The sequence below is a fragment of the Bos indicus genome, chromosome 26 (assembly GCF_029378745.1).
Source record: "Bos indicus isolate NIAB-ARS_2022 breed Sahiwal x Tharparkar chromosome 26, NIAB-ARS_B.indTharparkar_mat_pri_1.0, whole genome shotgun sequence".
Lineage (NCBI taxonomy): Eukaryota > Metazoa > Chordata > Mammalia > Artiodactyla > Bovidae > Bos > Bos indicus.
Window position 1 is genome coordinate 13,883,586 of NC_091785.1, and position 26,846 is coordinate 13,910,431.

General features: G+C 35.6%; 1 protein-coding gene across 1 annotated transcript in view; it reads left to right on the plus strand.

Moving 5' to 3' along the window:
* Positions 1–26,846, plus strand: part of MARCHF5 (membrane associated ring-CH-type finger 5) — a 53,119-nt gene that overhangs the window by 5,430 nt on the left and 20,843 nt on the right. The window contains exon 2 of the mRNA XM_070780482.1: positions 11,997–12,199. Within this exon, the coding sequence (XP_070636583.1) occupies positions 11,997–12,199 (203 nt within the window). The remainder of the gene's footprint in view (positions 1–11,996; positions 12,200–26,846) is intronic.

The window sequence follows — 26,846 nt, forward strand, 5'->3', positions numbered from 1 at the left end:
GACTCATGTGAAAAGACCCTGATGCTGGGAAAGATTGAGGGTGGGAGGAAAAGGGGACGACAGAGGATGAGATGGTTGGATGGCATCACCGACTCGGTGGACATGAGTTTGAGTAAACTCCAGGAGTTGGGAGGTCTGGCGTGCTGCAGTCCATTGGGTCGCAGAGAGTCAGACATGACTGAGCAACTGAACTGAACTACTCTAGTAACATTTAGATTCTTAATACCTCGTTATAATTTGACTTTCATCCACCTTTCTTATCCGTAGCTCTACTAAAAGTATATTAAATGTTACTAATAATTTCTTAATCAGTAAACCTAATGACTTTTTTTCTTTGTCCTCATGTCCTTGACATGTATGTAATGAAGCTGAAACTGGTGACCTCCACTCCCTAACTTGAAAGTGTGTTGTAGTCTACTACATTATTTGTCTGTCTGTCTTTTTCCCCCTCTTACACGTCACCTTATCCTTACTCTCTTCAATTACTTAAGTATGGTTCAATTCTCAGCACTTATTCTTTGAAAAGTACACATAGTTTTATCACTTACTATCTCACTTTCAGCTTTGAGTGACTCCCAAATGTATGTTTTTATTCTTGACCTCTTTGCCACATTTTAGTGTCTGCTTTCCAGCTGCCCAGTAGACATTTCCATTTGTGTATACACAGTATTACTAGTGTCTTCACCTATCTAAAACTAAACAACTGCTATTTCCCTGCTTTTTATTTAGCTTGACTTCCCAATTTCTGGCCCATTCTTCTAATCCACCAGCCGTTAAACGTACATCTTTTTTTTGCTTTTTGCTTTTTTCCCCCTCTAAATCCACCTGCTTATCAAATACTATAGATTCTTTTTTATCTGACTCCAGTTTTTCTCTTCCAGTTTGACTTACAGAGTGGTACCAGAATTGGCCAGAGCACAATTATAATCATGTCATTCCCATGCTTTAAAACATGCCAGTCTCTACATTACCAATAGGATAAATTCTAAACTTTTAAGACTTTGTGAAGAGACTTAGCTCTATTAATCCAATCCAGCCCTAACCTGCTTTAACCATACTCTTCTGCACTTCATTGTCCTCTGAATGTATCCTGCTGTACATCTTATTTTTTGCTTTAGAGTCCTTCCTCCCTTCTGACACCTGGCTGACTCTGAACCATCTTTAGAATTCAGCTCAAATATCACTTTGAAGCACTGTACATCTCCTTCAGGCAGTGAGTTACTTCTTCCAAAATTTCTGTAGAATCTCTATTTCAATAGAATTCATTATAGTACATCACTCTGAATTGTAATTTTTTTAATGCATCAATCCCGTGTCTAAGAGCCTTTATCACTACCACCATGCACATTCAAGTGGGAGTTCACTGAGAACAGAAACTGTTCCATTTCTTGAGAAGGGGAATATACATTGGCAACACTGTTGAATCACGCTGTCTTTTCACTATGTATGACATATCAGTGCTTAGAATAATCTTGCTGAAGCACCATTTTTAAAATATCTCATTTGTTCAAAACCTGTATTTTTTTAATTGCTTACTAAGCTTAAGTTCAAAATTTTTTAACTTGGCCTTCAAGACCCTCCATAGTCTATGCTCTCTATTATGTTTAAGACACAGAGTACATTGCTGGCACTAGCTACCTTCTTAAAGCTCTGCTTCTGTTTAAAAGTGAGTACGTGAGTATACATCTTTTGCCCAGGCCAGCTTGATATGCACACTGTCCTGTATTCTTTTCAGCATCTTGTCTTTCAAAATTCTACTCACTCTTCAAGATCCAGTTTAGTTTCTGCCTCATTTATAAAGCTTTTCTGACTATTTCAGCCAGAAATATTTCCCACTCTTCTCCAGACTCTTGTAGCAGTTCTTTACATACCATATATACATACATGCTCCTTATATGCCATAGTTATAAGATGTGAGGTGGTAACATTTATATGGCACATTAGGGTACACTGGAAGAGGTTTAGATTTCTAGTGAAAGCTCCTTATGGCTGCTTAAAAGTACCCTAGCAAAAATGAAACACATAATGACTTGCACTAACTATAATTTCCTTAAAAATGAGAAATGGAAAATTTTCTCAGAATACACTATCCGTAAGGCAGCATGGTGCAGTGAAAAAAGCTGATTTTTTTTTTTATGGCATATAATTTATAAAAATCTGATGTTTTAGAGTTGAGGCCTAGGTTGCATTTATACCTTTGTATTTAACCATGAAGCCTTGGGCAGACTGTTTAACCTTTCTGGGCTTTTGTTTCCTTATTTAAGGGGGGAAATAATTATGTTTGCAGACTTTATGAAGATCAGAGATAAAGAGCATGGCATGAGTATATGCTCAATAAATGATTGCTTTCACTGTGGTATATTTCTCTTCCCCTCTTTCATAATGTATTAATAATTGTGGTAGCTCTTTGATAAATTCAGATACTTTTAACTTCCATTCCACTTGGGTGGACAGACATATAAAGGGGTTTTTAGCCTTGATGGTATAGTTTTTGTTTAAGAATACATGGGATGTGATACTTTTAATCCTGAGACAAAGCTGCAGTTTGCAGCTTTTTTCCATTGTTAAATTTAGGCATTCCTTGCATTAACCAGAGCATGGTTCACTAAACATGTTTTAAATTAAGAACATGTTCTCTTTCCTTAAAACACTCATGCAAATACATTGGTAAGGCACCATGTATAATACAACAATAACAATTTAAAGCCTGTTTCATTGCTCTCACTCCTGTATTCTGGAACTCTTCTGTTCTGCTACCCTCCATTTTCTATCAAAGTAATCTCTAGGGCAGATTTTCCAAATCTTTCTGATAATCCAAGATAAATACCTGCAGTCTAAATCTGCAAAGATAGACTTTACTGTCAGCTGTTTTATTAGATAACCATACTAGTTAATTTATGTGCCAGTGAAAAAGGATTCTATTGATAAATAAAGTTTGCTCCCCTTTTTTCCCCATATACTTTTTAAATAATTAACCATATAAACTGGTTTAGTCACATATGAACCCTATGAGGTAGGTTACCTTTGTCATCCATCCTTTCCCAACTGGTTTGTAATATCTAGCTTTATTTCAAAACTCTTCTGCTCCAACTGCATTGGTTTTCTCATGGTCCATGGCCATATGCTCATTTCTGTCTCTAAGCATACTTATGCTGTTATTCTTACTTCAGATAGCCTTATTCTTTTCATTCCCTAATTGTCATTTCAATTGTAGTTCTGCCTTTTCATGAAACATTCTCAGCTATTTCATCCTGTGTTTCTTATGGTCATCATCACATTTCTGTATTAGCTGGACACTTAATGTTTTGTGTGGTTGTTTTTATGTGATTCTTCTATGCATATATTTGTTCCTTAACTAGACTGTAAGTTCCTTAAATGTATTTCTTCTGACATCAAATAGTGAACATACTTAGTACATTCAAGTTAATCTTGGAGAAATCTTGAATACACTTAGATTTAAGACAAACTAGATACGTATTTCTCAAACTGTTCATAAGTTTTGCTATCAAGAAGGATTTACAATCGGAAAATGTTTGAATTTAAATTTAAAATCATATAGAATTAACTTTTTTTTCTTTTTAATAAAGAGAGGCATATTATGCAGATCAGTGATATTTCCAGTACCAATAAGACCATACATTTATTTTAAGGAATAAGTAATAGACTTTAGATTGTCTACTTTAGTTCTTTCTCATGTCTTCATAGTATAATAGTGATTTGTTCTTTGATCTCTGAACCAGTTGTGATAATTCCTAGACCTCTTTTTAGTCTGTAAACCAATGAGCCTCAGCTTGGCTGGCAGAAAGGTGTGGAAGTATTATAAATTGTGAGTGTAAATTGCTGATATCAGCAAGCAAGTAGCATATACAAAACCTAGTGGAAGAAAAAGAAGGATGGAAGAAAGTGAATTATGGATTTGAATGAATGTCTTATGCAATGGTGTTGGCCTACTGAAAAACTAAAGAATGATTAGGAATCCAGGACTTTCCCACTGAATACCAGGGTGCCAGGCAGAACTACTTTATGAGCTAATTTAGGTAAGAAAATGTATCCATAAAATCTAGGCATAGTTATAAAGTTGGTAGCATCTTTCTTGTCTGTCCGTGCCATTATTGCTACTGTTCATTTGGTGCTTATATATATGCCAAAAATAAGCTGTTTGAAGATCACTTGTTTAATCCTTTACAATAGAGAATCTTTTTTTAATTTACTTTATTGAAGTATAGTTAATTTACAATGTTGTGTTAATTTCTGATGTTCAGCAGAGTGACTGAGCCACACACCGACATACAGTTTCCTTATTCTTCTCTGCTGTGGCTTATCACAGAGTACTGAACATAGTTCCCCATACTATACAGTAGGATCTTACTATTTATCCATTCTGAATATGTATCAGTTTGCATCTGCTAGTCCCAGACTCCTGATGCATCCCTCCCCCTTGGCAACCACAAGTCTGTTCTCTATGTCTGTGAGTCTGTTTCTACTTTTTTTATAGGTAAATTCATTTGTGTCATTTTAGATTCCACACGTAAGTGATGTTATTATGGTATCTGTCTTTCTCTTTCTGACTTACTTAGTATGATCATCTCGGTCCATCCATGTTGCTGCAAATGATATTATTTCATTTTTTATGGCTGAATAGTATTCATTAGATAACCATACTAGTGAATTTATGTGCCAGTGAGAAACTATTCTGTTGATGTGTGTGTGTGTGTGTGTCCATGTACATGTGTGCACATACCACATCTTTATCCATTCATCTGTCAGTAGACATTTAGGTTATTTCCATGTCTTGGCTATCGTAAATAGTGCTGCTTATGAACATAAGGGTACATGTATCTTTTTTGAATTATGGTTTTGTCAGGATACATACCCAGGAGTGGGATTCCTGGATCATACGTCAACTCTGTTTTTAGTTTTCTGCAGACCCTCTATACTGTTTTCCATAGTGGCTGCACCAGTTTAATTCCCACCAACAGAGTAGGGGAGGTTCTACCATAGGGAATTTTAACATAAAACCTTTTTTTATCCTGAGAACTACTTTGGAAGTTTAGTTATGCATATGAGTTCCTTCTCAGAATGTTTTGAAAGAGTAAAACAAAATAGGTAGGTCAGAAATGAACCAATTATGTAGAAACACACCTGAAAAATATTAAAAATCTGATCTAGTAATAGCTTTAACACAAATGCAAGATCTATTATTGGTGACTCTGATAATTAATTTCAGATTAATGATGGGTTAAATGTTATTTGGGGATCTGGACAGCTATAATATGAAAATTCCTAGTCACTGTGCTAATTTCTAATTGCTGTACTGCTAATATTACTATGATTTACTTAGATTCATAATTGAAAGAAAATTGAATATCATTCAGTGATTAGTGAAAATGTTAAAAATGTAATTTTTCCTCCATCCAAATTTACTAACCCCATAAATTTTATGTGGACCCCAGATTAAGAACCCCCTGACTTAAAGAAGTTCTGAAAGAGATTGTCATTAAACCTAAAATAAGCAGTAAGTAGGGAATTTGAACTCAAACAATCTGGCTCCAAAGCCCAAATTCTTTAACCAGTTAGAATATCCTGAACTCACAAAATCTTTTTCCCAAATTTAGCTAGCTTTTTTCCTTTAGAATAAAAAAAAGATCTGAAGCATTTTGTTTACTATTTAAATTAAAAACCAAATAGCTTAGAAGTGTTTACATTGAATGTAAAATCAGATTTAATTTTTGTATTATGGTGAGTTGAGAAAATTGACAAAGGGAAGAAATATGGAAAAAGGAAGAATGGCCAAAGCAGAGGTTCTCAAACTTTAGGTCTCACAATCAATCACATGAAGGATTTGTTAAAATACAACATTGATGACTCCTCAAAAAGTTAAAAATAGAAATACTATATGATTTAGCAATTTCACTTCTGGGTATATATCCAAAAAAATTAAAAACAGGATCACAAAGAAATGCTTGTACACCCAGGTTCATAACAGCATTATTCACAATAACTAAACCTGGAAGCAGCCCTAGTATCTATGACTGAGATGAGCTAATGTGGTATGTATACATACAATAGGATAGTATTCAGCCTCAAAAAGGAAAGATAATCTGCAATATTATCTGCTACAATGTGGATGAACCTAGAAGACATAGACAAATACTGGATGATTCCACTTGTGTGAGGTTCTTAGACTAGTCAGTTATAAAGACAGAAAATATAAGGGTAACTGTCAGGAGCTTGGGGAGTTTAATAAGAACAGAATTTGTTTTACCAGATGAAAAGAGTTATATGGGGATGGGTGGTGGTAATGGTAGCACAACCTGTAAATGTGTTTAATACCACTGAATTGTGCACTTAAAGGTAGTTAAGATGGAAATTTTATGTTATATGTTCTACCACAATCAAAAAAGAAAAATAATTTTTGAAGAAATTTAAAATAAAACAATTTTTTAAATGTAATGTTGGGTCCCATCAGAGTTTTTGATTCTGCAGGTCTGGGGTGGGACCTGAAAATCTGCGTTTCTAGCAAGTTCTCAGATGATGCTTGTACATCACACTGATCGCTGCTTTCTGAGAGATGGAGGATTGAAGAGAACAAGGGTAGGAAATGACTCAAAGAGAAGCTCTTAATTAGAGTTTTGTCAGAAATTACAACCTCTCCTTGGGTGTGGACTTGAAAGGTTTTTGGCTTTTTCTTTTGAAATGGCAAATAGCCAGTTCTCACTTTTTTTTTAATCATTAAAATCCAATGCTCAAATTTATTAAGATAATAATGGGGGAGGGGGGTAGGGAGGAGAGGAGGTGTGCCTCAGAGCAGTTGTTCTTACTTTTAAGGGTATTAAAATTGCCATCCCATAAATTATAACATTAAAATATAACTTAAAGTAGAATTATAGTTAAATTGATCCTGCAGTGGAAATATTATAGCGCTGTCAGTAAGAATTTTTAATTTCAAAGTGTTTGGTTTTATCTTTGTTGGCTGTTTCTATCTAAGAAATGACCTGATCTAATAGCCAGAATCAGGAGCGAATTTTTGCTCTGTGTGAGAAACAGAAAAATTTGCACAACTCAAGAGTACTTGGCAGTGGAAATCAGATTTATTTAAGTCTTTCCTGCTCAAGTCTGGTCAGTAGGAAATAAAGCCATTGACAAAAATACCTTTGTGTTATTATAAAAGCTGTTTAGGAATTCACATCATATAATTGTTCAGGGCTATCTCTTTATTTCCAATTTCTCACACTCTATAACAAGATTGTTTGGGTTACGCCTGAAAGATCTGCCCCAAACAGGTTAAACCAGGGGGAAAAAAAACAAACCTATGGGTTTATGTAAGTGAACAGCACAAGGGTATATTTAGCTTTAAGCACAGCTTGATCCATGTCTCAGACAAAGTCATCAGTTTCTATCTTTTAGCTTCCTCTGGGTTCTTTAGGCTCCACGTTGTGGCTTTCCTGGCAGCAAAGCCTCACACTCTCATTTAGCTCCTCATTTTTCCTGCCTTCAAGCCCAGTGGAAAAGAAAGTCTGTGTACCAACTTTCCCAGCAAAAATTCTGAAGTTCACTCTAATAAAACCAGCTTTATGGGCCCAAACTCGTCACTGTAATCTAGGATGAGGGATACTCCCCTTAAACCAATCTAAGGATTACTCTTCCTGGAGCTGGGGGTGTGGGACTAACTGCCTAAATAAACCGCACACATGGCTGATGCTGGAGGGAAGAGTGATTTTCCTTAAAAAGTGTGGGATACTTTTTGCTCCTAAAAAAGAGAAATCATGCTGTACATTAAACCACAAATTTCTACTTTCCTAAGATCTTGAGGGAACTATAAACCCATCATTTTCAAGCAACCTCTTTTCTCCTTAAATGGAAGAAGGAAAGGAATTGGGGAATAAATAGCTGAAATAGATTGCATCAAGGAGGGAGTAGGGTATAGAGAAGCAAAGAGTGAAACCATAATTATAAAACCTTCTTAGGTGATATTCCTGGTCAGACTATTATAAGTTTTTTTTTTAGTGAAGGAAGAAAAGATGTCTATACCACATTGTTCCCTCCCTTCATTTCCACCCCTAAAAACTAATAACTGTCTTATAGGCTGTCTGCCCATGTGACCATTTTTATACTCTTTAAGTTAATTTCCCACATACCTGGCCCTTATTTCACAGACTAATGTTCTTTCCATATCATGTAGGTTAAACTCATAAACCTATTAAGGTGGTGTATCAGTTAATAAATTCTTTAGAACTTAACATTTTCTGTACTGTTATTTATATTAAAAATATGTAGTCATCAGAATCTATTATTTCTACCTTAAGTCCAGTAATTATCCCTTTCACACAGTTTGCTTTCTGCAGTCTCTCTACTTTTTTTTAACCTGCCATTTTTCTGTACTAGCGGTTCCCAAACTTTATTTAATATCACATCACCTTGAGGGTTTGTTAAAACACAGATTTCTAGGCCCTCTTCCTCTTGAGTTTCTCATTTACTAGGTCTGGAGTAGAGCCAGAGAATTCGCAGGTTTCCTAGTGGTTCTGAACTGCTGTCTCAGAGAACTTTGTTTTGAGAATCCCTATGATAAAATCACTTGCCCCTGCAAATTTCTACTGTCACGCCTTCCTGAAGCCGTCTCTGGTCTATCCAGATTGATCCTTCCTTCTTCTTAAAATAGGGAAGGATATACCTGTGGTAATTTCACTGGAACTTTAAGTATCTTATATCTACTAGATGTAGCCCAAATTAAATTACAGAGTTTTCCAGATAGGTACAGTCTTTGATTTATTTTGTTTATGCAGCTTCATGGAACCAGTGAAACTACATGGAATCAGTGAATGCACAGTGTATGTTACTGGCACTTTCTTTAGTTTTCAGCTGCTTGCTTGTTTTGTACTATTAAGTTATAAGTCTTCATTTCATACTTATTTGCATCTAAATTATAATTTTTAGATGCAGTAATTTGGTGGTATTATAAATTTACATATTGTGGGCAATACTGTTTGATCTCAGATGACCATCATCAGATGTAATGTTAAGCGATTAGAATAAATGGAAAATGTGTGTGGTAAGTTGGTAGATGTTGAAAATCAGCAAACCTTTTGGGTGTATTATTATCAATAAGGGTTCTTTTTTTAAATATCCCCTCTATAGGATAATTTCAGCTAATCTCTAATGAGCATTAGCTTAAAAATCCAAATTTTAAGCTGTATACTATCACTATGAATTAAACAATGTACCTAATAAGTTCACTGTAAATCATTGTTCAACCATCTTATCTACCATAGCCGTAAAATTAGAAAAAATCCAGAAGTGCCTCTTTTAAATGTCACCTGAGTACCTTCTAAAAAGTAAAACTGTAAATGTGTTTAGGGGTGAAGTGCACTAATGTCTGAAACTTTGAAATGCATCAAAAAATAAGATTGGTGAAAGAATATGTAGCAAAATGATAGAATCTGGGTGTTAGGAATATGGGTATTCACCAGTTTTTCATTTTTTTTTTTTAAGTTTGAAATTTTTCATATTACTTGAGGGGGGTGGTGGTACAGAAATAGGCTTATTCTTATTCAGAATTTGTAGGGATTATAGCTTATTCAGAATTTGTAGGGATTATAGCTATACAACGGAGAAGGCAATGGCACCCCACTCCAGTACTCTTGCCTGGAAAATCCCATGGACGGAGGAGCCTGGTAGGCTGCAGTCCATGGGGTCACTAAGAGTCGGACACGACTGAGCGACTTCACTTTCACTTATCACTTTCATGCATTTGAGGAGGAAATGGCAACCCACTCCAGTGTTCTTGCCTGGAGAATCCCAGGGACGGGGGAGCCTGGTGGGCTGCCGTCTATGGGGTTGCACAGAGTCGGACACGACTGAAGTGACTTAGCATAGCGTAGCATAGCATAGCTATACAAATATTCCCATTATATTGATGTATGAAACTTCCATTTAAATAAATGTTAAACACATAAATATAGGCGGTTTCATTTGGTTCAACCTAATTAATACTTTTACATTTTGTTTTTTCCTGATGACTGGAAATTGGCTTAATTTAAGATTCAGTTTAATTTAGCTACGTTTGTGTTCCATCGTTGATATGAAAAACTTAACAAGAACCTAGAAGTCTAGTTTCTAGATATTTCTGCCTATATTTTGTTACCAAAATAATACATTTCATTCCATCAGCGATATACAAATGTATTTACAAAATTACCTTGGTTATGGGGAAATATATATCCTAATACCACAAATAGCTGGCCTATTTGCTCTATACTTATCAACTGAAATTTTATGAAAAAAACTAGGTTGAAACCCAGTCAAACCACAGGTAGTAGTGATGGTTGGACAGCAGTGTGAATGACTTAGTGCTACTGAATTGTAGTCTTAAAAATGGTTAAAGTATTCAGTTTTATGTTGTGTATATTTTACCATAATAAAGTTTAAAAAAATAAAGTGAAGGAGGAGACATTTCTGTTTAACCATAAGATAGCACGAGGGCCCAGACAGCTTGGCTGAGTTGAGTCAGAGGGTCAAGCATGCTCAAACAAATGCTACCCCACTCCAGTTTTACCTAGGTAGGTCATATGAAATCTGACTGGTTTTGAAAGCTAAGTAAAAACATAATTTTGGATATTGTTAACATGTATTCAGTTCAGTTTTTTCCCCCTATTCTAAGAAGTCTTAATTGATGCATGTGATTAAAATTCATGTTGATCTACAAAGACTGGAGACTTATCTACAGTACCTGACTATATAAGTCTTTCCCACTGAGCATAGTTAAGCTAGTTGTTGTAACAGAAGCCAACTTATCTAATTAAGTGAAAAGTGCACAGTAGGTGACAAGCTTTAATTAGCAGTTGTTTTCCTCTTGTGCAGTGGTAGTAGAAGGGAGTGAATGATGTCATTGAGTTAAATTGTAATATTTGCCCTAATGGAAATAGATGTCAAAACTTGTGTTAATTGGGAGGAAAAAATAAGGAATTGCAACCTAATTCCACAAAAACAAATTAGAGTTCATGAAGTACCCTTAAGAGCAAAATGTGAAAAAGTTTAAATATTAACCATCTCAATAAAGATTCTTTTTATAATATAGGCATCCCAGACTTGAGACTTCTAGGTTTCAAATATAATAAATATAATTTAATTCCCAGAAAAAAGGAAAGCCACTCATACCTATAATGGAAACATGTAAGCCCAAATGTATCATCTTACTATCCAAAAACAATTTATCCTGATGTCTTCATCTATTCTTTCCTTTGTGCTTTTAAATTTAATCATCTTACTCTCTTATAGTCATACTTTACCAGAAAGAGAAATGACTGGGTTTTTTCTTTCTCTCAGGTGAAAATTGAATGAGACCATATGTGAAATCATTTGTGTAATACTTTTGTTCTCCAAGTTCAAGAGGTTAAGAGATTAATGTTGTTGAAATGGGAGATACACTGAATTTCACATATTCCTGTACTTACCACTCCTCAAGAATTATTAGGTCTTATAAAAGCAGCTTGAGGATTGTCTCTGCATTCTCATTAGAGAAGGTGAAAATTTTCTAGAAAGATTGAGGAAGTAATGTAAAAACAAAATTCAGAAAATACAAGACTTTGCAGAACATAAGAGAGTGAAGTCGCTCAGTCGTGTCCAACTCTTTGCGACCCCGTGGACTGTAGCCCCCCAGGTTCCTCCATCCATGGGATTCTCCAGGCAAGAGTACTGGAGTGGGTTGCCATTTCCTTCTCCAGGGGAGTCTTCCCGACCCAGGGATCCAACCCAGGTCTCCCGCATTGCAGGCAGATGCTTTAACCTCTGAGCCACCAGGGAAGCCCACAAGGAAAAACAGAAAAAAGGAGAAGCTACTCTACTGGAAATGTGTTGGTTATTTTTCCCCTCAGTCTTTTAATATAGAATTAAAGGTTCTATAATATAACATAGTAGGTTCATCCCATTAAGTGGAGCTGCAGTCAAGAGGAGGCTGGAGTGTTAATGATAATATCATTGTTTTCTCTCTTAATTTACAGAAGTTGCTGGGTGTGTTTTGCCACTGATGAAGATGATAGAACAGCTGAATGGGTGAGACCGTGCAGATGCAGAGGATCTACAAAATGGGTTCACCAGGCTTGTTTACAGCGCTGGGTGGATGAAAAACAAAGAGGAAACAGTACAGCCAGAGTGGCATGTCCTCAGTGCAATGCTGAATACTTAATAGTTTTTCCAAAGTTGGGTAAGAAGATCCCTAAAACCAACACAGATATATATATATCGTGTTCTTACATTGTATGTGACTCTTTAAGATCCTAGGGTTGTCTTTAAGTAATTCATCTCTTTGCTTTTTTGTGAGTTTCTCTATTCCATTTCTGTTTTATATCTAAATGTCAGATATTTATTTGTTTTGCTAACAGTTTACCTTATCCTTAATATATTCCCAAATCTATCCATTTGTGTATTAAATGTTTTCATTTGGTTGATGGATAAAGAACTTGGATATCTAATTATGTAGATAAAATCAAGTAACACAACTATAATAAAAAGCTAAGGAGCCTCATTCTCTGGAAACCAATGGTGTGGGAGAAAGAAAACAATAGTTGTTCTAATACTTATTCTTCTTAATTTTTATATTAAGGAATAAAAGTAAGGACATTAAATATTTAATAAAATGCAGTGTTAAATTCATCTTTGGAATCCAATTTATATGGCTGTCTTTCGTGAAAACTACTTTTCCTTTTTCTGTGAATTGGCTGGCAAGAAATAACCAATAGTCTTTGAGAATGAGGCTAGAGTTGAAATAAGTGTAGCAGAATGTTTAAAGGAAGCTATAACTAACACTGATATTTAGTTAGCATGTTTCAATACAGCCATGTGATTATGAACTGGTGTCATTCTCTGGTGGTTATGCCGTGCCATATAATAAGAATGTTATTAAACATTTTTAATATCATCCTTGACTACAATCAAGAAGTGTTTGAAAGCAGTTTGGTTTTTCGGAAGGTCCGAAGGAAAAAATGACTTTGTGGAGGAATGCTTCAAGGAGAAATTGGAAATTATTAGATATGTTATTTTTTTCTAGGTGCTATACATATTGAAATCAGACCTTTTTTTTTTTTAATGAAGCTATATAAATGCAGATGATGAAGTGCTTTTCTAATGTGAGAAGATTAATAATAAGGGCAATCAAAATCTCCATAGTTGTCTGTATTTCTCTAACATAATGCATAGGAAGAAGTGATAGTTTTCTATGAAAGAAAAATAGTGTAGTAGAGAAAGTACCATTTTTTGGACATTTAGTATTTGTGGATCTCATTGATGGGTCTTTTAAACATCATGAAAAGCAGTTACTGCTGCAATCTTTCACCACATTGATACCTGGCTCACTGAAGTCAAAGCTACAGTTTCTTGTCCTCCTTATTAGTTCTGCTAAATCAGATAATCCCACTTTTCAACTATAGATTGTTGAATATTTCCAACAACCAAGTATAGGATGATTCAGCAGCAAGTATAGGATGATTCTTCTAGATGTTTTGGATATTCAGATGGATGAATACCAAAATTATTGCAAGAATTCTCACTGAAAACTACCTACAGTGTCTGAGTTGACAAATGTATGGCACTCAGCAATGAAGTTGAATATTTCAGTTTGGAAAGTGGCACTGGGTAAATCTGTCCTTCTGGTGTTTTTCAGTTCTAGGAAATACATTTTTTTAGGTCTAGTGTGGTAACTGAATAAATTTTTCTAAGTATACTAATAATAAGACACCCGTTCATTCTACAACAAGGATAGAGCATGGCTAGATGTTGGAAAAGTCAAACTATGGTTAAGCTGTGTGTATCATGATTTGGTCTTTGTATTTTATCCTGAAGAATTTCAGCTATGATGGGTTCAAGCTATTCACTATACTATATGTCTCACAGAGATCTGCCACTTGAGTAAGCCACATATAATCACAGAAAGTTTTTACTGACCTTATCGGTGTCATGGGGTGGAAATGTATATCCTTCATTTGAATAGCTTTTGGTAGCATCTTTCCTCCTGACAAGATAAAAAATCAGAGTGTTGTACTTACTTCTTTTTTCCTGACATAACATGCCAAGGATATCTGCTCAGGGGCTGTGGTTGAATATATATTCACAATTTTCTATGCAATCTTTAACAGACTCAATGGAAAATTTAAGTGTCAAACTCCAGCTGTTGCCTGTGAATGAAGCCTTGTATGAATTGACTTTCAGGTGCCATAATGTTCCTGGGTACACACGACTAGTGCTTTTGGCTATGTTGATCCTAGTGTATGTTTTCAAGTTAAGGTTCAAAGATAATTGTTGGTTATAAGAAAATCCCTTCTCTAAAGCATATTTTCATTGATAATCAGAATTAAAGTTTTATTTCATTATTTACAGTTTATATATATATGCCAAGGGTTGGTTCATACTGTGAATACTAGTGGTTTCTTATAGTCATAAAACAACATATTTAAGAGCATACACCTATGATACTGTTCTTACTCACTGAATATGACACCTATTATATAACGTCCAGTAGTGTCCTCTGATAGGAGAAGGCAGTGGTGACCCACTCCAGTACTCTTGCCTGGAAAATCCAATGGACGGAGGAGCCTGGTGGGCTGCAGTTCATGGGGTCGCTGAGTCGGACATGACTGAGCAACTTCACTGTCACTTTTCACTTTCATGCACTGGAGAAGGAAATGGCAACCCACTCCAGTGTTCTTGCCTGGAGAATCCCAGGGACGGAGGAGCCTGGTGGGCTGCCATCTATGGGGTCGCGCAGAGTCGGACACAACTGAAGCGACTCAGCAGCAGCAGCAGCAGTGTCATCTGATACAGAAATATACCAGTAGATTGTTTTCTTTCTGAGCATATTTGTCATTAATTTTGCAGCTGACTGTAGTTACACTTGATTTTGTTAAAATAAGGTAAAGTTCCTTTACGGTTTTTAATCTTTGCTGTCAATGACAAAATTTGTAATGCAGGTGTCAGTTGGTTTACTAGAGTGGTTGAAAATTATTTGAAGACTTCAGTGGCTTCTTATTACTGTTTTATAATGATTTAGACCCTGTTTCAAAATGTATTGTGCTGTGATGGGAGTAAGGAGGTCCCCTGCTGCTGCTACTAAGTCGCTTCAGTCGTGTCTGACTCTGTGCGACCCCAGAGATGGCAGCCCACCAGGCTCCCCCATCCCTGGGATTCTCCAGGCAAGAACACTGGAGTGGGTTGCCATTTCCTTCTCCAATGCATGAAAGTGAAAAGTGAAAGTGAAGTCACTCAGTTGTGTCCGACTCTTAGCTACCCCATGGACTGCAGCCTACCAGGCTTCTCCGCCCATGAGATTTTCCAGGCAAGAGTACTGGAGTGGGGTGCCATTGCCTTCTCCGAAGGAGGTCCCCTAGTACAGACTAATAACTTGTAATTCACTGGTCACAGCCCACTCTAAGATCCTACTGTTTTCACTCTGTAAGATCATACTATTTATCATTTCGAGTCAAATATGCTTTCGTCACTTCTACTCTTCAGTGAATGCTTTTGAGGTATTTATTATTTAAATTAGAGACTTAACACACTGATAAGAACAACAACAAAGTAATATATTTAGCCAGTGTAAACAACTCATGATGTCGAAGTTTGTTAGCTGAAACAGTCAGTCTCTTCTTAACCTTGTAAAGCATATGTAACCCTTGGAACATAACAGTTAAGAACCTAAAAGAATTTCCTTGAAAGTCATAATTAATCTTTTCAATTTATGAAATGTTTGTGATCAAAGCTTTTATCACTTTTTTTTTAAACCAAATTGTCTGTAGTAAACCAGATGATTGCCAGGGACCACCATTCATCCCCCAAAGACACTTAGGAGACACTGGCCAAAAGAAGGAATAAGAGACAAGAGAAAAGATGCAGAGAGGAAGAGCTGATGGTTAACATTCTATGAGATGGTCTTTGTGTAGCAGGTATTAAAAAAAAGAGTTTTCATATGGATTTAGCCGCAGTCTATTTGACTAGCTGGCCAAAGTCTGCATCTTTTCTGGTACTTAGTGGTGACCAGAATGGAAGGATGGTGGCAAATGTCGGTTCTTAATTGTCCATAGGGAATGTATGGTACCTGGCTATGGAAAACTTAGAGACAGTCCATCTGACTTTCACTCCTCTCATTATTCACTTTTTTCTAGTGAATTAGGACAGTTGTGTGTAACTACAGGCACTTAAAAACTACTCAAAATATGGTCTCAGAACCAGCAACATTAAAATCATCTGAGAGCTGTTAAGGATGAGAAACCTGGTGAATTCCCTGGTGATACAGTGGCTAAGACTCCATGCTCCCAATGCAGGGGGCCGGGGTTCAATCCCTGGTCAGGGAACTAGATCTCACATGCCTTATCAAAGATCCCATGTGCCACAACTAAGGCTGGTTGCAGCTAACTGAGTTAATTAAAAGAATGAAGAACATTAGCTCCACCCCTAGTTAAAATTAATAATCTGTGTTTTCATGGAATCATTAGTTTATGTGCATGTTAAAGTTAAGAAGCATAGAATTAAAACAGGAAAAGAACACCAGCTGAGAAAATTTTGTCTTCTGTTAAAAATAAAATATTTCAAAAAATAATAAAATATTTATATGCAGCTTAAGACCAGATAGTTATTTTGTTTAGCTAAACAAAAAGGATCCAGGGACAATATGTTTGTGGTGTACAGGTCTCTTCATTTGTTAAATTTATTTGTAAGTATTTCATTCATTCCTTTTTTTTTTTTAAGTAAAGGATTTTGGTGGTTTTTTTTTTATGATTGACGTATAGTTGCTACACTACATTGTATAAGTTACAGATATACAGTATAGTGATTCATGACTTTTAAGGGTTATTCTCTATTTATAGTTATAAAATATTGGCTGTATTCCATGTTGTATCCTTATAGGTTATTTTATACCTAGTAGTCTATACCTTACTCCCCAAATTTTGTTTTGTTAAATTTATTTCTATCATTCTTTTTGATGGTATTTTCAATGCAGTTGTTAATTTTATTTTCAGATTGCTTATTGCAAGTGTGTAGTATACAGTTGATTTTTGTATTTTTATCTCATATCCTGTAACCATGCTGTTCTCATTTAATAGTTCTAATAGTATTTTAGTGCATTGCTTAGGATATCCTATATATAATATCATGTCATCTGTGAATAGAAACAGTTTTGCTTCATCTTTTCCAATCTAGCTGCTTTTATTTCATTCCCTTGCCTAGCTACCCTGAGCTTCCCTGGTGGCTCAGACGGTAAAGAATCCACCTACAATGCAGGAGACCTGGGTTTGATCCCTGGGTTGGGAAGAGTCCCTGGAGGAGGGTATGGCAACCCACTCCAGTATTCTTGCCTGTTGAATCCCCATGGACAGAGGAGCATGGCAGGCTATAGTCCATGCGGTCACAAAGAGTGGGACATGACTGAGCAGCTAAGCATAGCACAGCACGGTTGCCCTGGCTGCAAACTCCAGAACAGTGTTAAATGGAAGTGGTAAGGACATCTTTATCTTATTTTTGATCTTAGAGCAAAAACAGTCTTTTACCATGAAGTATGTTATCTCTGGGTTTTTCATAGATAATTTCTATCAAATTGAAGATTTTCCCTTCTAGTTTGTTGAATGTTTTTTACCATGATAGGGTGTTACATTTTGTCAGATGTCTTTTCTGATTCCGTAGAAGTGATCATGTAGTTTTTGTCCTTTATGCTACTGGTATATGGTATATTGCATTAACCAGTGTTGCCTTTCGGGATAAGTTCTACTTGGTATTGATGTATAATCCATTTTAGATATTGCTGGGTTTGGTTTGCTAGTATTTTGAGAATTTTTCTGTCTGTAGATACTGGTCTGTAATTTTTTTTTTTTTTCTCAGTGGTTCAAGAACTAGGTGATACTGGTCTCATAAAATGAGTTGGGAAGTGATCTTTTCTCTCATATTTTTGGGAAGGAGATTGTGAAGGATTGGTGTTAATTCTTTAAATGTTAGATGATAGTGAATCCATCTGGTCCTGACCTTTTCATTTTTTAATTTCTGTAAGGTTAATATTAATGTCCCCTCTTCCATTCATGACTTTATTTTAGGGTTTTTCTTGGTCAGTCTAGCTAAAGATTTGTTAATTTTGTTGATCTTTTCAAAGAACGAACTTACAGGTTTTTTTTTTTTTTTTTTCCTCTCTATTTCATTTATTTCCACTTTAGTCTTTATTATTTCTTTCTACTTGGTTTGGGTTTAATTTGATTTTCTTTTTCTAGTATCTTAAAGTATAAGGATAGATTAAGGGTTTGAGATCTTTTTTAAAACAGACATTGCATTTTAGAACAGTTCACAGGAAAATTGAGAGGAAGGTACAAAAACACCCCATATACTCCCTGCCTCCGTACATGCATGTGTGCTCAGTCACTTCATGTCCCAATTCTTTTGTGACGCTATGGACTGTAACCAGGCTTCTCTGTCCATGGGTTTTAGCCTCCTGCATTTATTAATGTGTTTCACCAGGGTGATACATTTCTACAACTGATAAACCTATACTGACACATTACTACCCAAAGTCTAAAGTTTACATTAGGGTTCACTCTTGGTATTGTACACTCTATGGGTGTGGACAAATATATAATGATGTGTGTCCACTATTATAGTATAATACATAGTATTTTCACTGCACTGAAAATCCATCTATTATTCATCCCATCCATCCTCTTCCCTAAACCGTGACAACCACTGATCTTTTCATTGTTTTCATATGCCTTTTTCAGGATGTCATGTAGTTGGAATCATACGGTATGTAGCCTTAGTTTCTGTATTCCCTTTATAGTCAGATAATTCATTTCTTGTGAGCACTGAATAATATCCCACTATCTGGACATATCACAGCTTATTTTTCCATTCACCTACTGAAGGACATTTTGTTGCTTCCAGGTTTTGGCAATTACAGATAAAGCTGTAGTACACAGCTATGTACAAGTTTTTATGTGGACATATATTTTCAGCTTATTTAGGTAAATAACAGGGAGCGTAATTGCTGGATCATATGGTAAGAGTATTTTTAATTTTGTGAGAAACTACCAAATTGTATTTCAGAATGGCTGTACATTTTGCATTCTGACCAGCAGTAAGTTCCTGTTTCTCTATATCCTTGTCGGCACTTATTGTTTTCCATTTTGGGGATTTTAGCCATTTATATCGTATTGTTTGAATTTGCAGTTCCCTAATGATGTAGATATTAAATGTCTTTTCATATGCTTATTAGCAGTCATATCTTCTTTGCTAAGATGTCATAATTGGTAATGTCTTTTGATCATTTTTTCCCTATTGTTGAGTTCTAAATGTTCTATCTTTTGGATAACAGTTCTTTATCAGGAATATCTTTTGCAAATATTTTTATCCCAGTCTGTAGTGTATCTTTTCATTCTCTTGACCTTTCTTGTTTTTTTAATGTAGTCATTTACATCTAAAAATTTCTCTAAGCAATATTTGGATTTCTTCTTTGACCTGCTGATTATTTAGGAGTGTGTGGTTTAATTTTAACATATTTGTAAATTTCCCAAATGCCGTTCTTTTATTGATTCTAATTTAATTCCATTGTGATCAAAGAACATACTTTGATATCTGTTCTTTTAAATGATTAAGGCTTGTTTTATGTTCTAGCAAGCTTTATCCTGGCAAATATTCCATGTACACTTAAGAAGAAGTGTATTCTGTTGGTGGTTGTGGTAGAGTGTGATATAAACATCTAGTTGACTCATAAATTTTTGAAATCTTCTGTTTCCTTGTTGATCTTTTACCTATTCATCATTAAAAGTGAGCTATTAAAGTCTAAGCTATTATTGAATTGTCTGTTTCTCCAGTTCTGTCCATTTTTATTTTATTTTACACTCTATTGGTAGGTGCATAAATATTCCTAATTTGTTATGTTTTTCTGATGGACTCTCCCTTTTACTTATAAAATGTCCTTTGTTTCTAGTAACAATTTTTGTCTTAAAGTTGATTTCAACTGATATCAGTGTGGCCACTTCCACTCTTTTATGTAAATTCTTAGATTACTTTCAATTTAATTTTTATTACAGCTTTGTTTTCTATTTCTGTATTTTATTGTTCTCAACTAAGCATTAATTCAAACTTCTGTGTAAAGTTGAAGATAACTAACAATACCCTCAAAAACTGGTTGTCAAATGTTAGGTGGCCTGTAAAGCTTAAAAGGAAAAGATATTCTCTAGGGATGATAGGAATGATTCCTGGGAGAAAACTTTCCTAGAGTATCTAGCAAATAAAATTAATAGTTATTACTATTTTATTTTATAATGTTTTCTTTTAATAATATTAACAGTGATATCAGTAGCTGTCACTTGCTAACAGACCCTGACTATTTGCCAGGCACTATGCTGATTGTATTAGCTCTCACAGTAGATATTGTCCTTATTCTACAGTTAAGGAAACAGACTTAGCATATTTTTTTAATGGAAGTGCATGGGTTTCTGGCACGTAAGGAGCCAGGATTTTAAATTGCTGAATTTTATGTTACTTGGAGTCAGTGAGTCAGTTATCAGGCCTTATATGGATAAGTAGTAGTTTCATATACCATAACAATAGACAGACTGGGAATTTGCATTAATTTGAGATAATGTTAATAAATTACATTTTGTATATGTAAACAAAGATTTTCTGTGATTTGATGCTATTGGAATCAAAGTATGTATTTTCCTTCCAGATAATACCTTTACATGGACCAAGATTCAAAGTTAGGATATTTAATGAAAAGTCTTTTTACCATGTCCACCAACCACAATGCCACGTAAATTTCCTTCCTTGGCGGCAACCGCTGTTATAGGTCTCTGATGTTCCATTCCAAAGTGCTTCTCTTTTTCTTTCTTATCCTTTCTTCCCCTTCCTTCTCATTTCTCGTTCTCTCCCTTGTCTTTCTCTTTCTCTCACCATCCCATGCCTGCCTTCTTTTCCCCTTCCTCCCTAAACATACACACACACACACACACACACGCACACAATCTATAAACATTAGGGTAGAATTAAAGAAACAAAAGCGATAGAGAAATATTCAGTGACTGGCAACTATGAAAACCATTTACATTCCTAGGTCTGAAGGTATAAGGCAGGGGATCTGTTAACAGAACTTGACAAGAGCTTTGGCTGCTCAACAGGACCTGTGCTCTTAGAGAAAGGCAGGCTGCATACAACCAAGGTGCCAGGGTGGGGAAATTGCCTTAACACTTTCACCACACTCTGATTTCCTAGCCATTCCACTCATTGTTTGAACACATGAGAAGGAAGTGGGCAAGGTTACCTAAAGGATGCAGTTTGTTTGGTCAGCTTCCCAATATACAAAGCAGGGTGGAGAAAGAGGAGGAGTAAACTTGGAGAGGCAAACAGAATATGGAGCACATGATTACATGGAGCACAACAGGCTTTAGACTAGTATACTATACGTCATGTTCTATGCTTGCTTTTTTTTTCTTAGCAATATATGGTAGATATTAGTGTATTAAGAGCTTTTATATTAGTGTTTAAAGAGCTTTTATATTAGTATATAAAGAGCTTTCTTTCTCTTTGTAGTTGTATAGTATTGTTACATAGATATATGATTATATAACCAGGCTCCTAACGATGGACATACAGACTTTGTTGTATAATCTTTTACTACGACAAAAAGTGCTGTCATAAACAGCTGTGTAAAATAATTTTCCATGTGCAAATATTTCTGTAAAATAACTTACTAGAGTGGAATAGCTGTAAGTCAAAGAGTATGTGCAGTTATAACATTAATAGATACCATCAAACTGGCTTTTGTCGAGATTATGTCTATCTAATCTTCCCAACAGTATATTGGAATGCCTGCTTTTTCATTGCCTTTGCCAACATGCTGCTATCAATATACAGAATTAATTATATCTGCTGCCTTAGCATTTATGAAAACTCAGCAGAATGTTCACTCGGGTATTTTTTTAATGATGAAATTTCATTTGCTGAGAAAGAATATATCATAAATACATATGAGGAATAATGACTAATAAACTGTCATTCATTTACCTATCCCTCAGGTTTAGAAATAAAATACCCTGGTGATTTCAACTTTTTATCATTAAGGACTGTTTTGTCTATAAGAATTTTTTTGTCTTATATATAATATAGATATGATAATATAGTTGCCCCTTGGTATCCATAGGAGGTTGGTTCCAGGACCCCTGCAGAAACCAAAATCCATGGGTGCTCAAGTCCCTTTTTAAAAAATTGCATGCTATGCTATGCTAAGTCACTTCAGTCGTGTCCTACTCTGTGCGACCCCATAGACGGCAGCCCACCAGGCTCCCCCGTCCCTGGGATTCTCCAGGCAAGAACACTGGAGTGGGTGCCATTTCCTACACCAATGCATGAAAGTGAAAAGTGAAAGTGAAGTCACTTAGTCACGTCGGACTCTTAGCGACCCCATGGACTGCAGCCTACCAGGCTCCTCTGCCCATGGATTTTCCAGGCAAGAGCACTGGAGTGGGGAAAAATGGCATAGTATTTATATACAATTGATGTACATTCTACTATATTCTTTAGATCATCTCTAGATTACTCAAAATATCTAATACAAAATAAATGGTAAGTAAATCGTTGCCATTGTGCAGCAAATTTGAGTTTTGATTTGGGGAATTTTTTGCCCCAGATATTTTCCATGTGCAGATGGTTGAATACACAGATGCAGAACCCTTGGATATGGAGGGCCAACTCTAGAATGAAAATATAGTTACACCAGCTTTTTTAAAATTGATTTGTTGTTACTTTAGGACAATTTTTGATTTACAGAAAAGTTGCAAAGATAGTATGGAGAGCTTGCATATATACCATATGTAGTTTTCCTCTGTTATTAATACTTTATGTATTATGGTACATTTGTTATTCTGTTCAGTTCAGTCTCTCAGTCCGACTCTTTGTGACCCCATGAATCACAGCACGCCAGGCCTCCCTGTCCATCACCAACTCCCAGAGTCTACTCAAACTCATCTCCATAGAGTCGGTGATGCCATCCAGCCATCTCATCCTCTGTCATCCCCTTCTCCTCCTGCCCCCAATCCCTCCCAGCATCAGAGTCTTTTCCAATGAGTCAGCTGTTCACATGAGGTGGCCAAAGTACTGGAGTTTCAGCTTTAGCATCATTCCTTCCAAAGAACACCCAGGATTGATCTCCTTTAGGATGGACTGGTTGGATCTCCTTGCAGTCCAAGGGACTCTCAAGAGTCTTCTCCAACATCACAGTTCAAAAGCATCAATTCTTCGGCGCTCAGCTTTCTTCACAGTCCAACTCTCACATCCATACATGACCACTGGAAAAACCATAGCCTTGACTAGACGGATCTTTGTTGGCAAAGTAATGTCTCTGCTTTTTAATATGCTATCTAATTGGTCATAACTTTCCTTCCAAGGAGTAAGCATCTTTTAATTTCATGGCTGCAATGACCATCTGCAGTGATTTTGTTATTAGGTTGGTACAAATGTAATTGTGGTTTAAAACTGTGAATTTTAAATCATTATAACTAGATTCAAACACATCTTTATTAATCAAAATAGGAGCCATTACAATCAACACATTTTTGCCAGTAAGAAACGTTTATTTCTGTAGTGTCCAACCACTGAGCTGGTCGTCACCAGCTATCATTGTTGTAAAATCCATTTTTCATCACATGTTACAACCTAATTGAGAAAAGGCTTGTTGTTGTTGCATAGAATAAGAGAAGATGACTCTTCAGAACAATTTTTTTTTTTTAATTTTCAGTCAGCTCATGAGGCACCCACTTACTGAGCTTTTTCTCCTTTCCAGTTTGCTTCAAATACCAAATGACTGTAGAGTGGTCAACATTGAGTTCTTCGGCAACTTCTCGTGTAGTTTTAAGAGGCTCAGCTTCAGTGATGCTCTCAGTTGGTCATTGTCAACTTCTGATGGCTGGCCACTACACTCTTCATCTTCAAGGCTCTCGATCTCTCTTTTTGAACCACCACTGCACTGTACATTCTTTAGCAGTTCCTGGGCCAAATGTGTTGATGTTGGGAGTGGTCTCTGCTGGTTTACAACCCATTTTGAACTCAAATAAGAAAATCGCTTGAATTTGCTTTTTGTCTAACATTATTTCCATAGTCTAAAATAAACATACACAGCAAGTAATAAGTCATTAGCAAGAAAAACAAAGTGAGATATGCACATTAAAATGATGTATAATATAACCACATTTATATAAGAATGTATTCTAATATCAAATGGCAAAGTTCAACAGTGCAAAACTGCAGCTACTTTTGCACCAACCTAATAAAATTAATGCACCAGTACTGCTATTATTATTAACTGAAGCCCATACTTTATTCAGGTTTTCTTAATTTTTCCCTAATGTCTGTATTCTGTTCCAGGATCCTGTTCAGGAAATTACATTACATTTAATCATGTCTCCTTAATGCTCCTCTTGACTGTAACCGTTTCTCAGACTTTCCTTGTTTTTGGTGACCTTGATAGTTTTGAGGAATACTGATTACATGTTTTATATAATATCCCAGTCAGGATCTATCTCATGTTTTTCCATCATCTACTGGGGTTATGATATGAGTTTTAGGGTACAAGACCACAGAGATGAAGTACCATTTTCATCATGTTACCTGGCACTTACTATCAATGTTACCTATCACCTGTGATACTGACCTTGATCATCTCAGTAAGGTTGTGTTTGTCAGGTTTATTCACTGAAAAGTTACTGTTTTTCCCGCTCTCATGCCAGTTTTTTTTTTTTTTTTTTTTTATGTTGTTGCATTTGCTTATCTTCTCTCATCCTTTTATTTTCAACTCTTCTGAATTCTTTTTTACACTTACTGTGATACTCATATAGTTGGATTTTTACTACCAAATTTAATGCATTCTATTTCTCGTTTTTTCTCTTTTCCCCTTTAGTTGATCATCATCTGGATTGAAATGGTTTTTCCTCTCATACTAAATTTTCCCCTGTACCTGTTATTAAGTTTTATGTCTTACTTTCCTTATAAGTGACTGTCTTTGAAAAGTCTTAGCTTTGTCTCTTCAAATATTGCTTCTCCCCCATTCTCTCTGTTCTCATATTCTAGAACTCTGATGAGAGTTCTGTTAGACATTTTATTTTTCATGTCTCTTCTGTGTTTTTCATCTTTTGGTCTTTGTTGTAGCATTATAATTTCTTCGTAACAGTTACCCTTTTCTCAGATTCTTTCTTGAGCAGTGTCTGATCGGGGGGAGGTGCGGTTCCCACTATAAGTTCTAATTGTTTCTTAAATGTACCTGATCATTTTTTTAATAGTCTCTCACTTCTTGTTCCTTTAGAATTATTTGTTATTTTATTATTTTTTTATGATCAGATTGATAGTTCCATTATTTAGCCTTTGGTAGCCTGATTTGTTTTCTTCTGGCTCTGATCCCATGATGCTTTATTTCTCTTAAGAGGGAACTGTATATTTGTAGGCTATGCATATCCTGAAGGTGAAGAAACTCTAGACTGATTTGCATTTGCTGTTGGTAGATGCCAAGGGATGTTGCTAATATGGGATCACTTTAATATGAGTTTGGGTTTTCTCCCATAGCACAGACAGATTTCTAACCTGAAATCAGCATTCTAATTGACTATGTTTACAAATTCTTAGAAGAAACTCTCCTCCTCATTGTACTTTCCATCTTTTGAAAATAAGACAAAGTTTTCTTTGTTGGCTCATTTTATTGTCCTGTGGATTTTTTTTTCTAGCTTATTACCCTTTCTTCAGGGTTTATATAACCCTTTTGAGGGTTTGAGGGTAAACTCTGGCTTTGTATGGACCCAAGACATAGTGTGACTTGTAAAACTGAGTATTTTACCTTTCCTTATAATTTTTTCATTGAATAAAAAGATCATCTGTCATCAGGAATTTCCCATTTGGGGGTTTTGTTATTACCCATACCAAGAATATGTCAGTAATATATTGCTTTATTCCTTGCATTTCTTATATACTGGTTAGATCTCATTGATGGGGTTGCTGTGATTTTTTTTTTTCCAAGAATATTTCATAGATGTTTCTGTGTACTTCTTTTACATCACAACATGAGGTACATATGTGTAGTTGTCTTTCAAAGAGGAAACTTTATAACTGATACTTCCAAAATACAAAGGATCTTAACACATTATTAACCGGGGGATTTTTACAGAAACTAATGCCTGTGACCAACGGTTTGTTATGTAAGTAAATATAGAAACATCTCTGGTCAATAACCTTCAGGTAACAAGACATATTAATACATCTCTGGTCAATATTGTGTTAAGAAAGTACTGTGAGCAGCTGTGTGCCAACAAATTGGATAAACTAAAAGTAAAGATAAATTCCTAGAACCACAAAATGTACAAAAAATGAATCATGAAAAATAAAAAATGTGAACAGACCAATAAAAAGTAAGGAGATTATAAAGCTCCCAACAAAGAAAAGACCAGGACTAGATGGTTTCACTGATGAATTCTTTACAGAAGAATTAGTACCAATCCTTCTCAAACTCTTTAAAATTAAAGAGGAGGGATTCCCAAACTCATTTTATGAAGCCAGCATTACCCTGATACCAAAGCCAGATACAGACACTTTAAGAAAACTACAAGCCAATATCCTTGATCAATACAGATGTAAAAATTCACAGCAAAATATTAACAAACCAAATTCAACAGCATTTTGAAAGATCGTACACCATGATCAAGTGGGATTTATCCCTGAGGTGTAAGGATGTTTCAGTATCTGCATATCAATCAGTGTGGTATACCACATTAATAGAATGAAAGATAAAATCTTTGTATCTCAGTGGATGCAGAAAAGTATTTGACAGAATCCAACATCCTTTCATG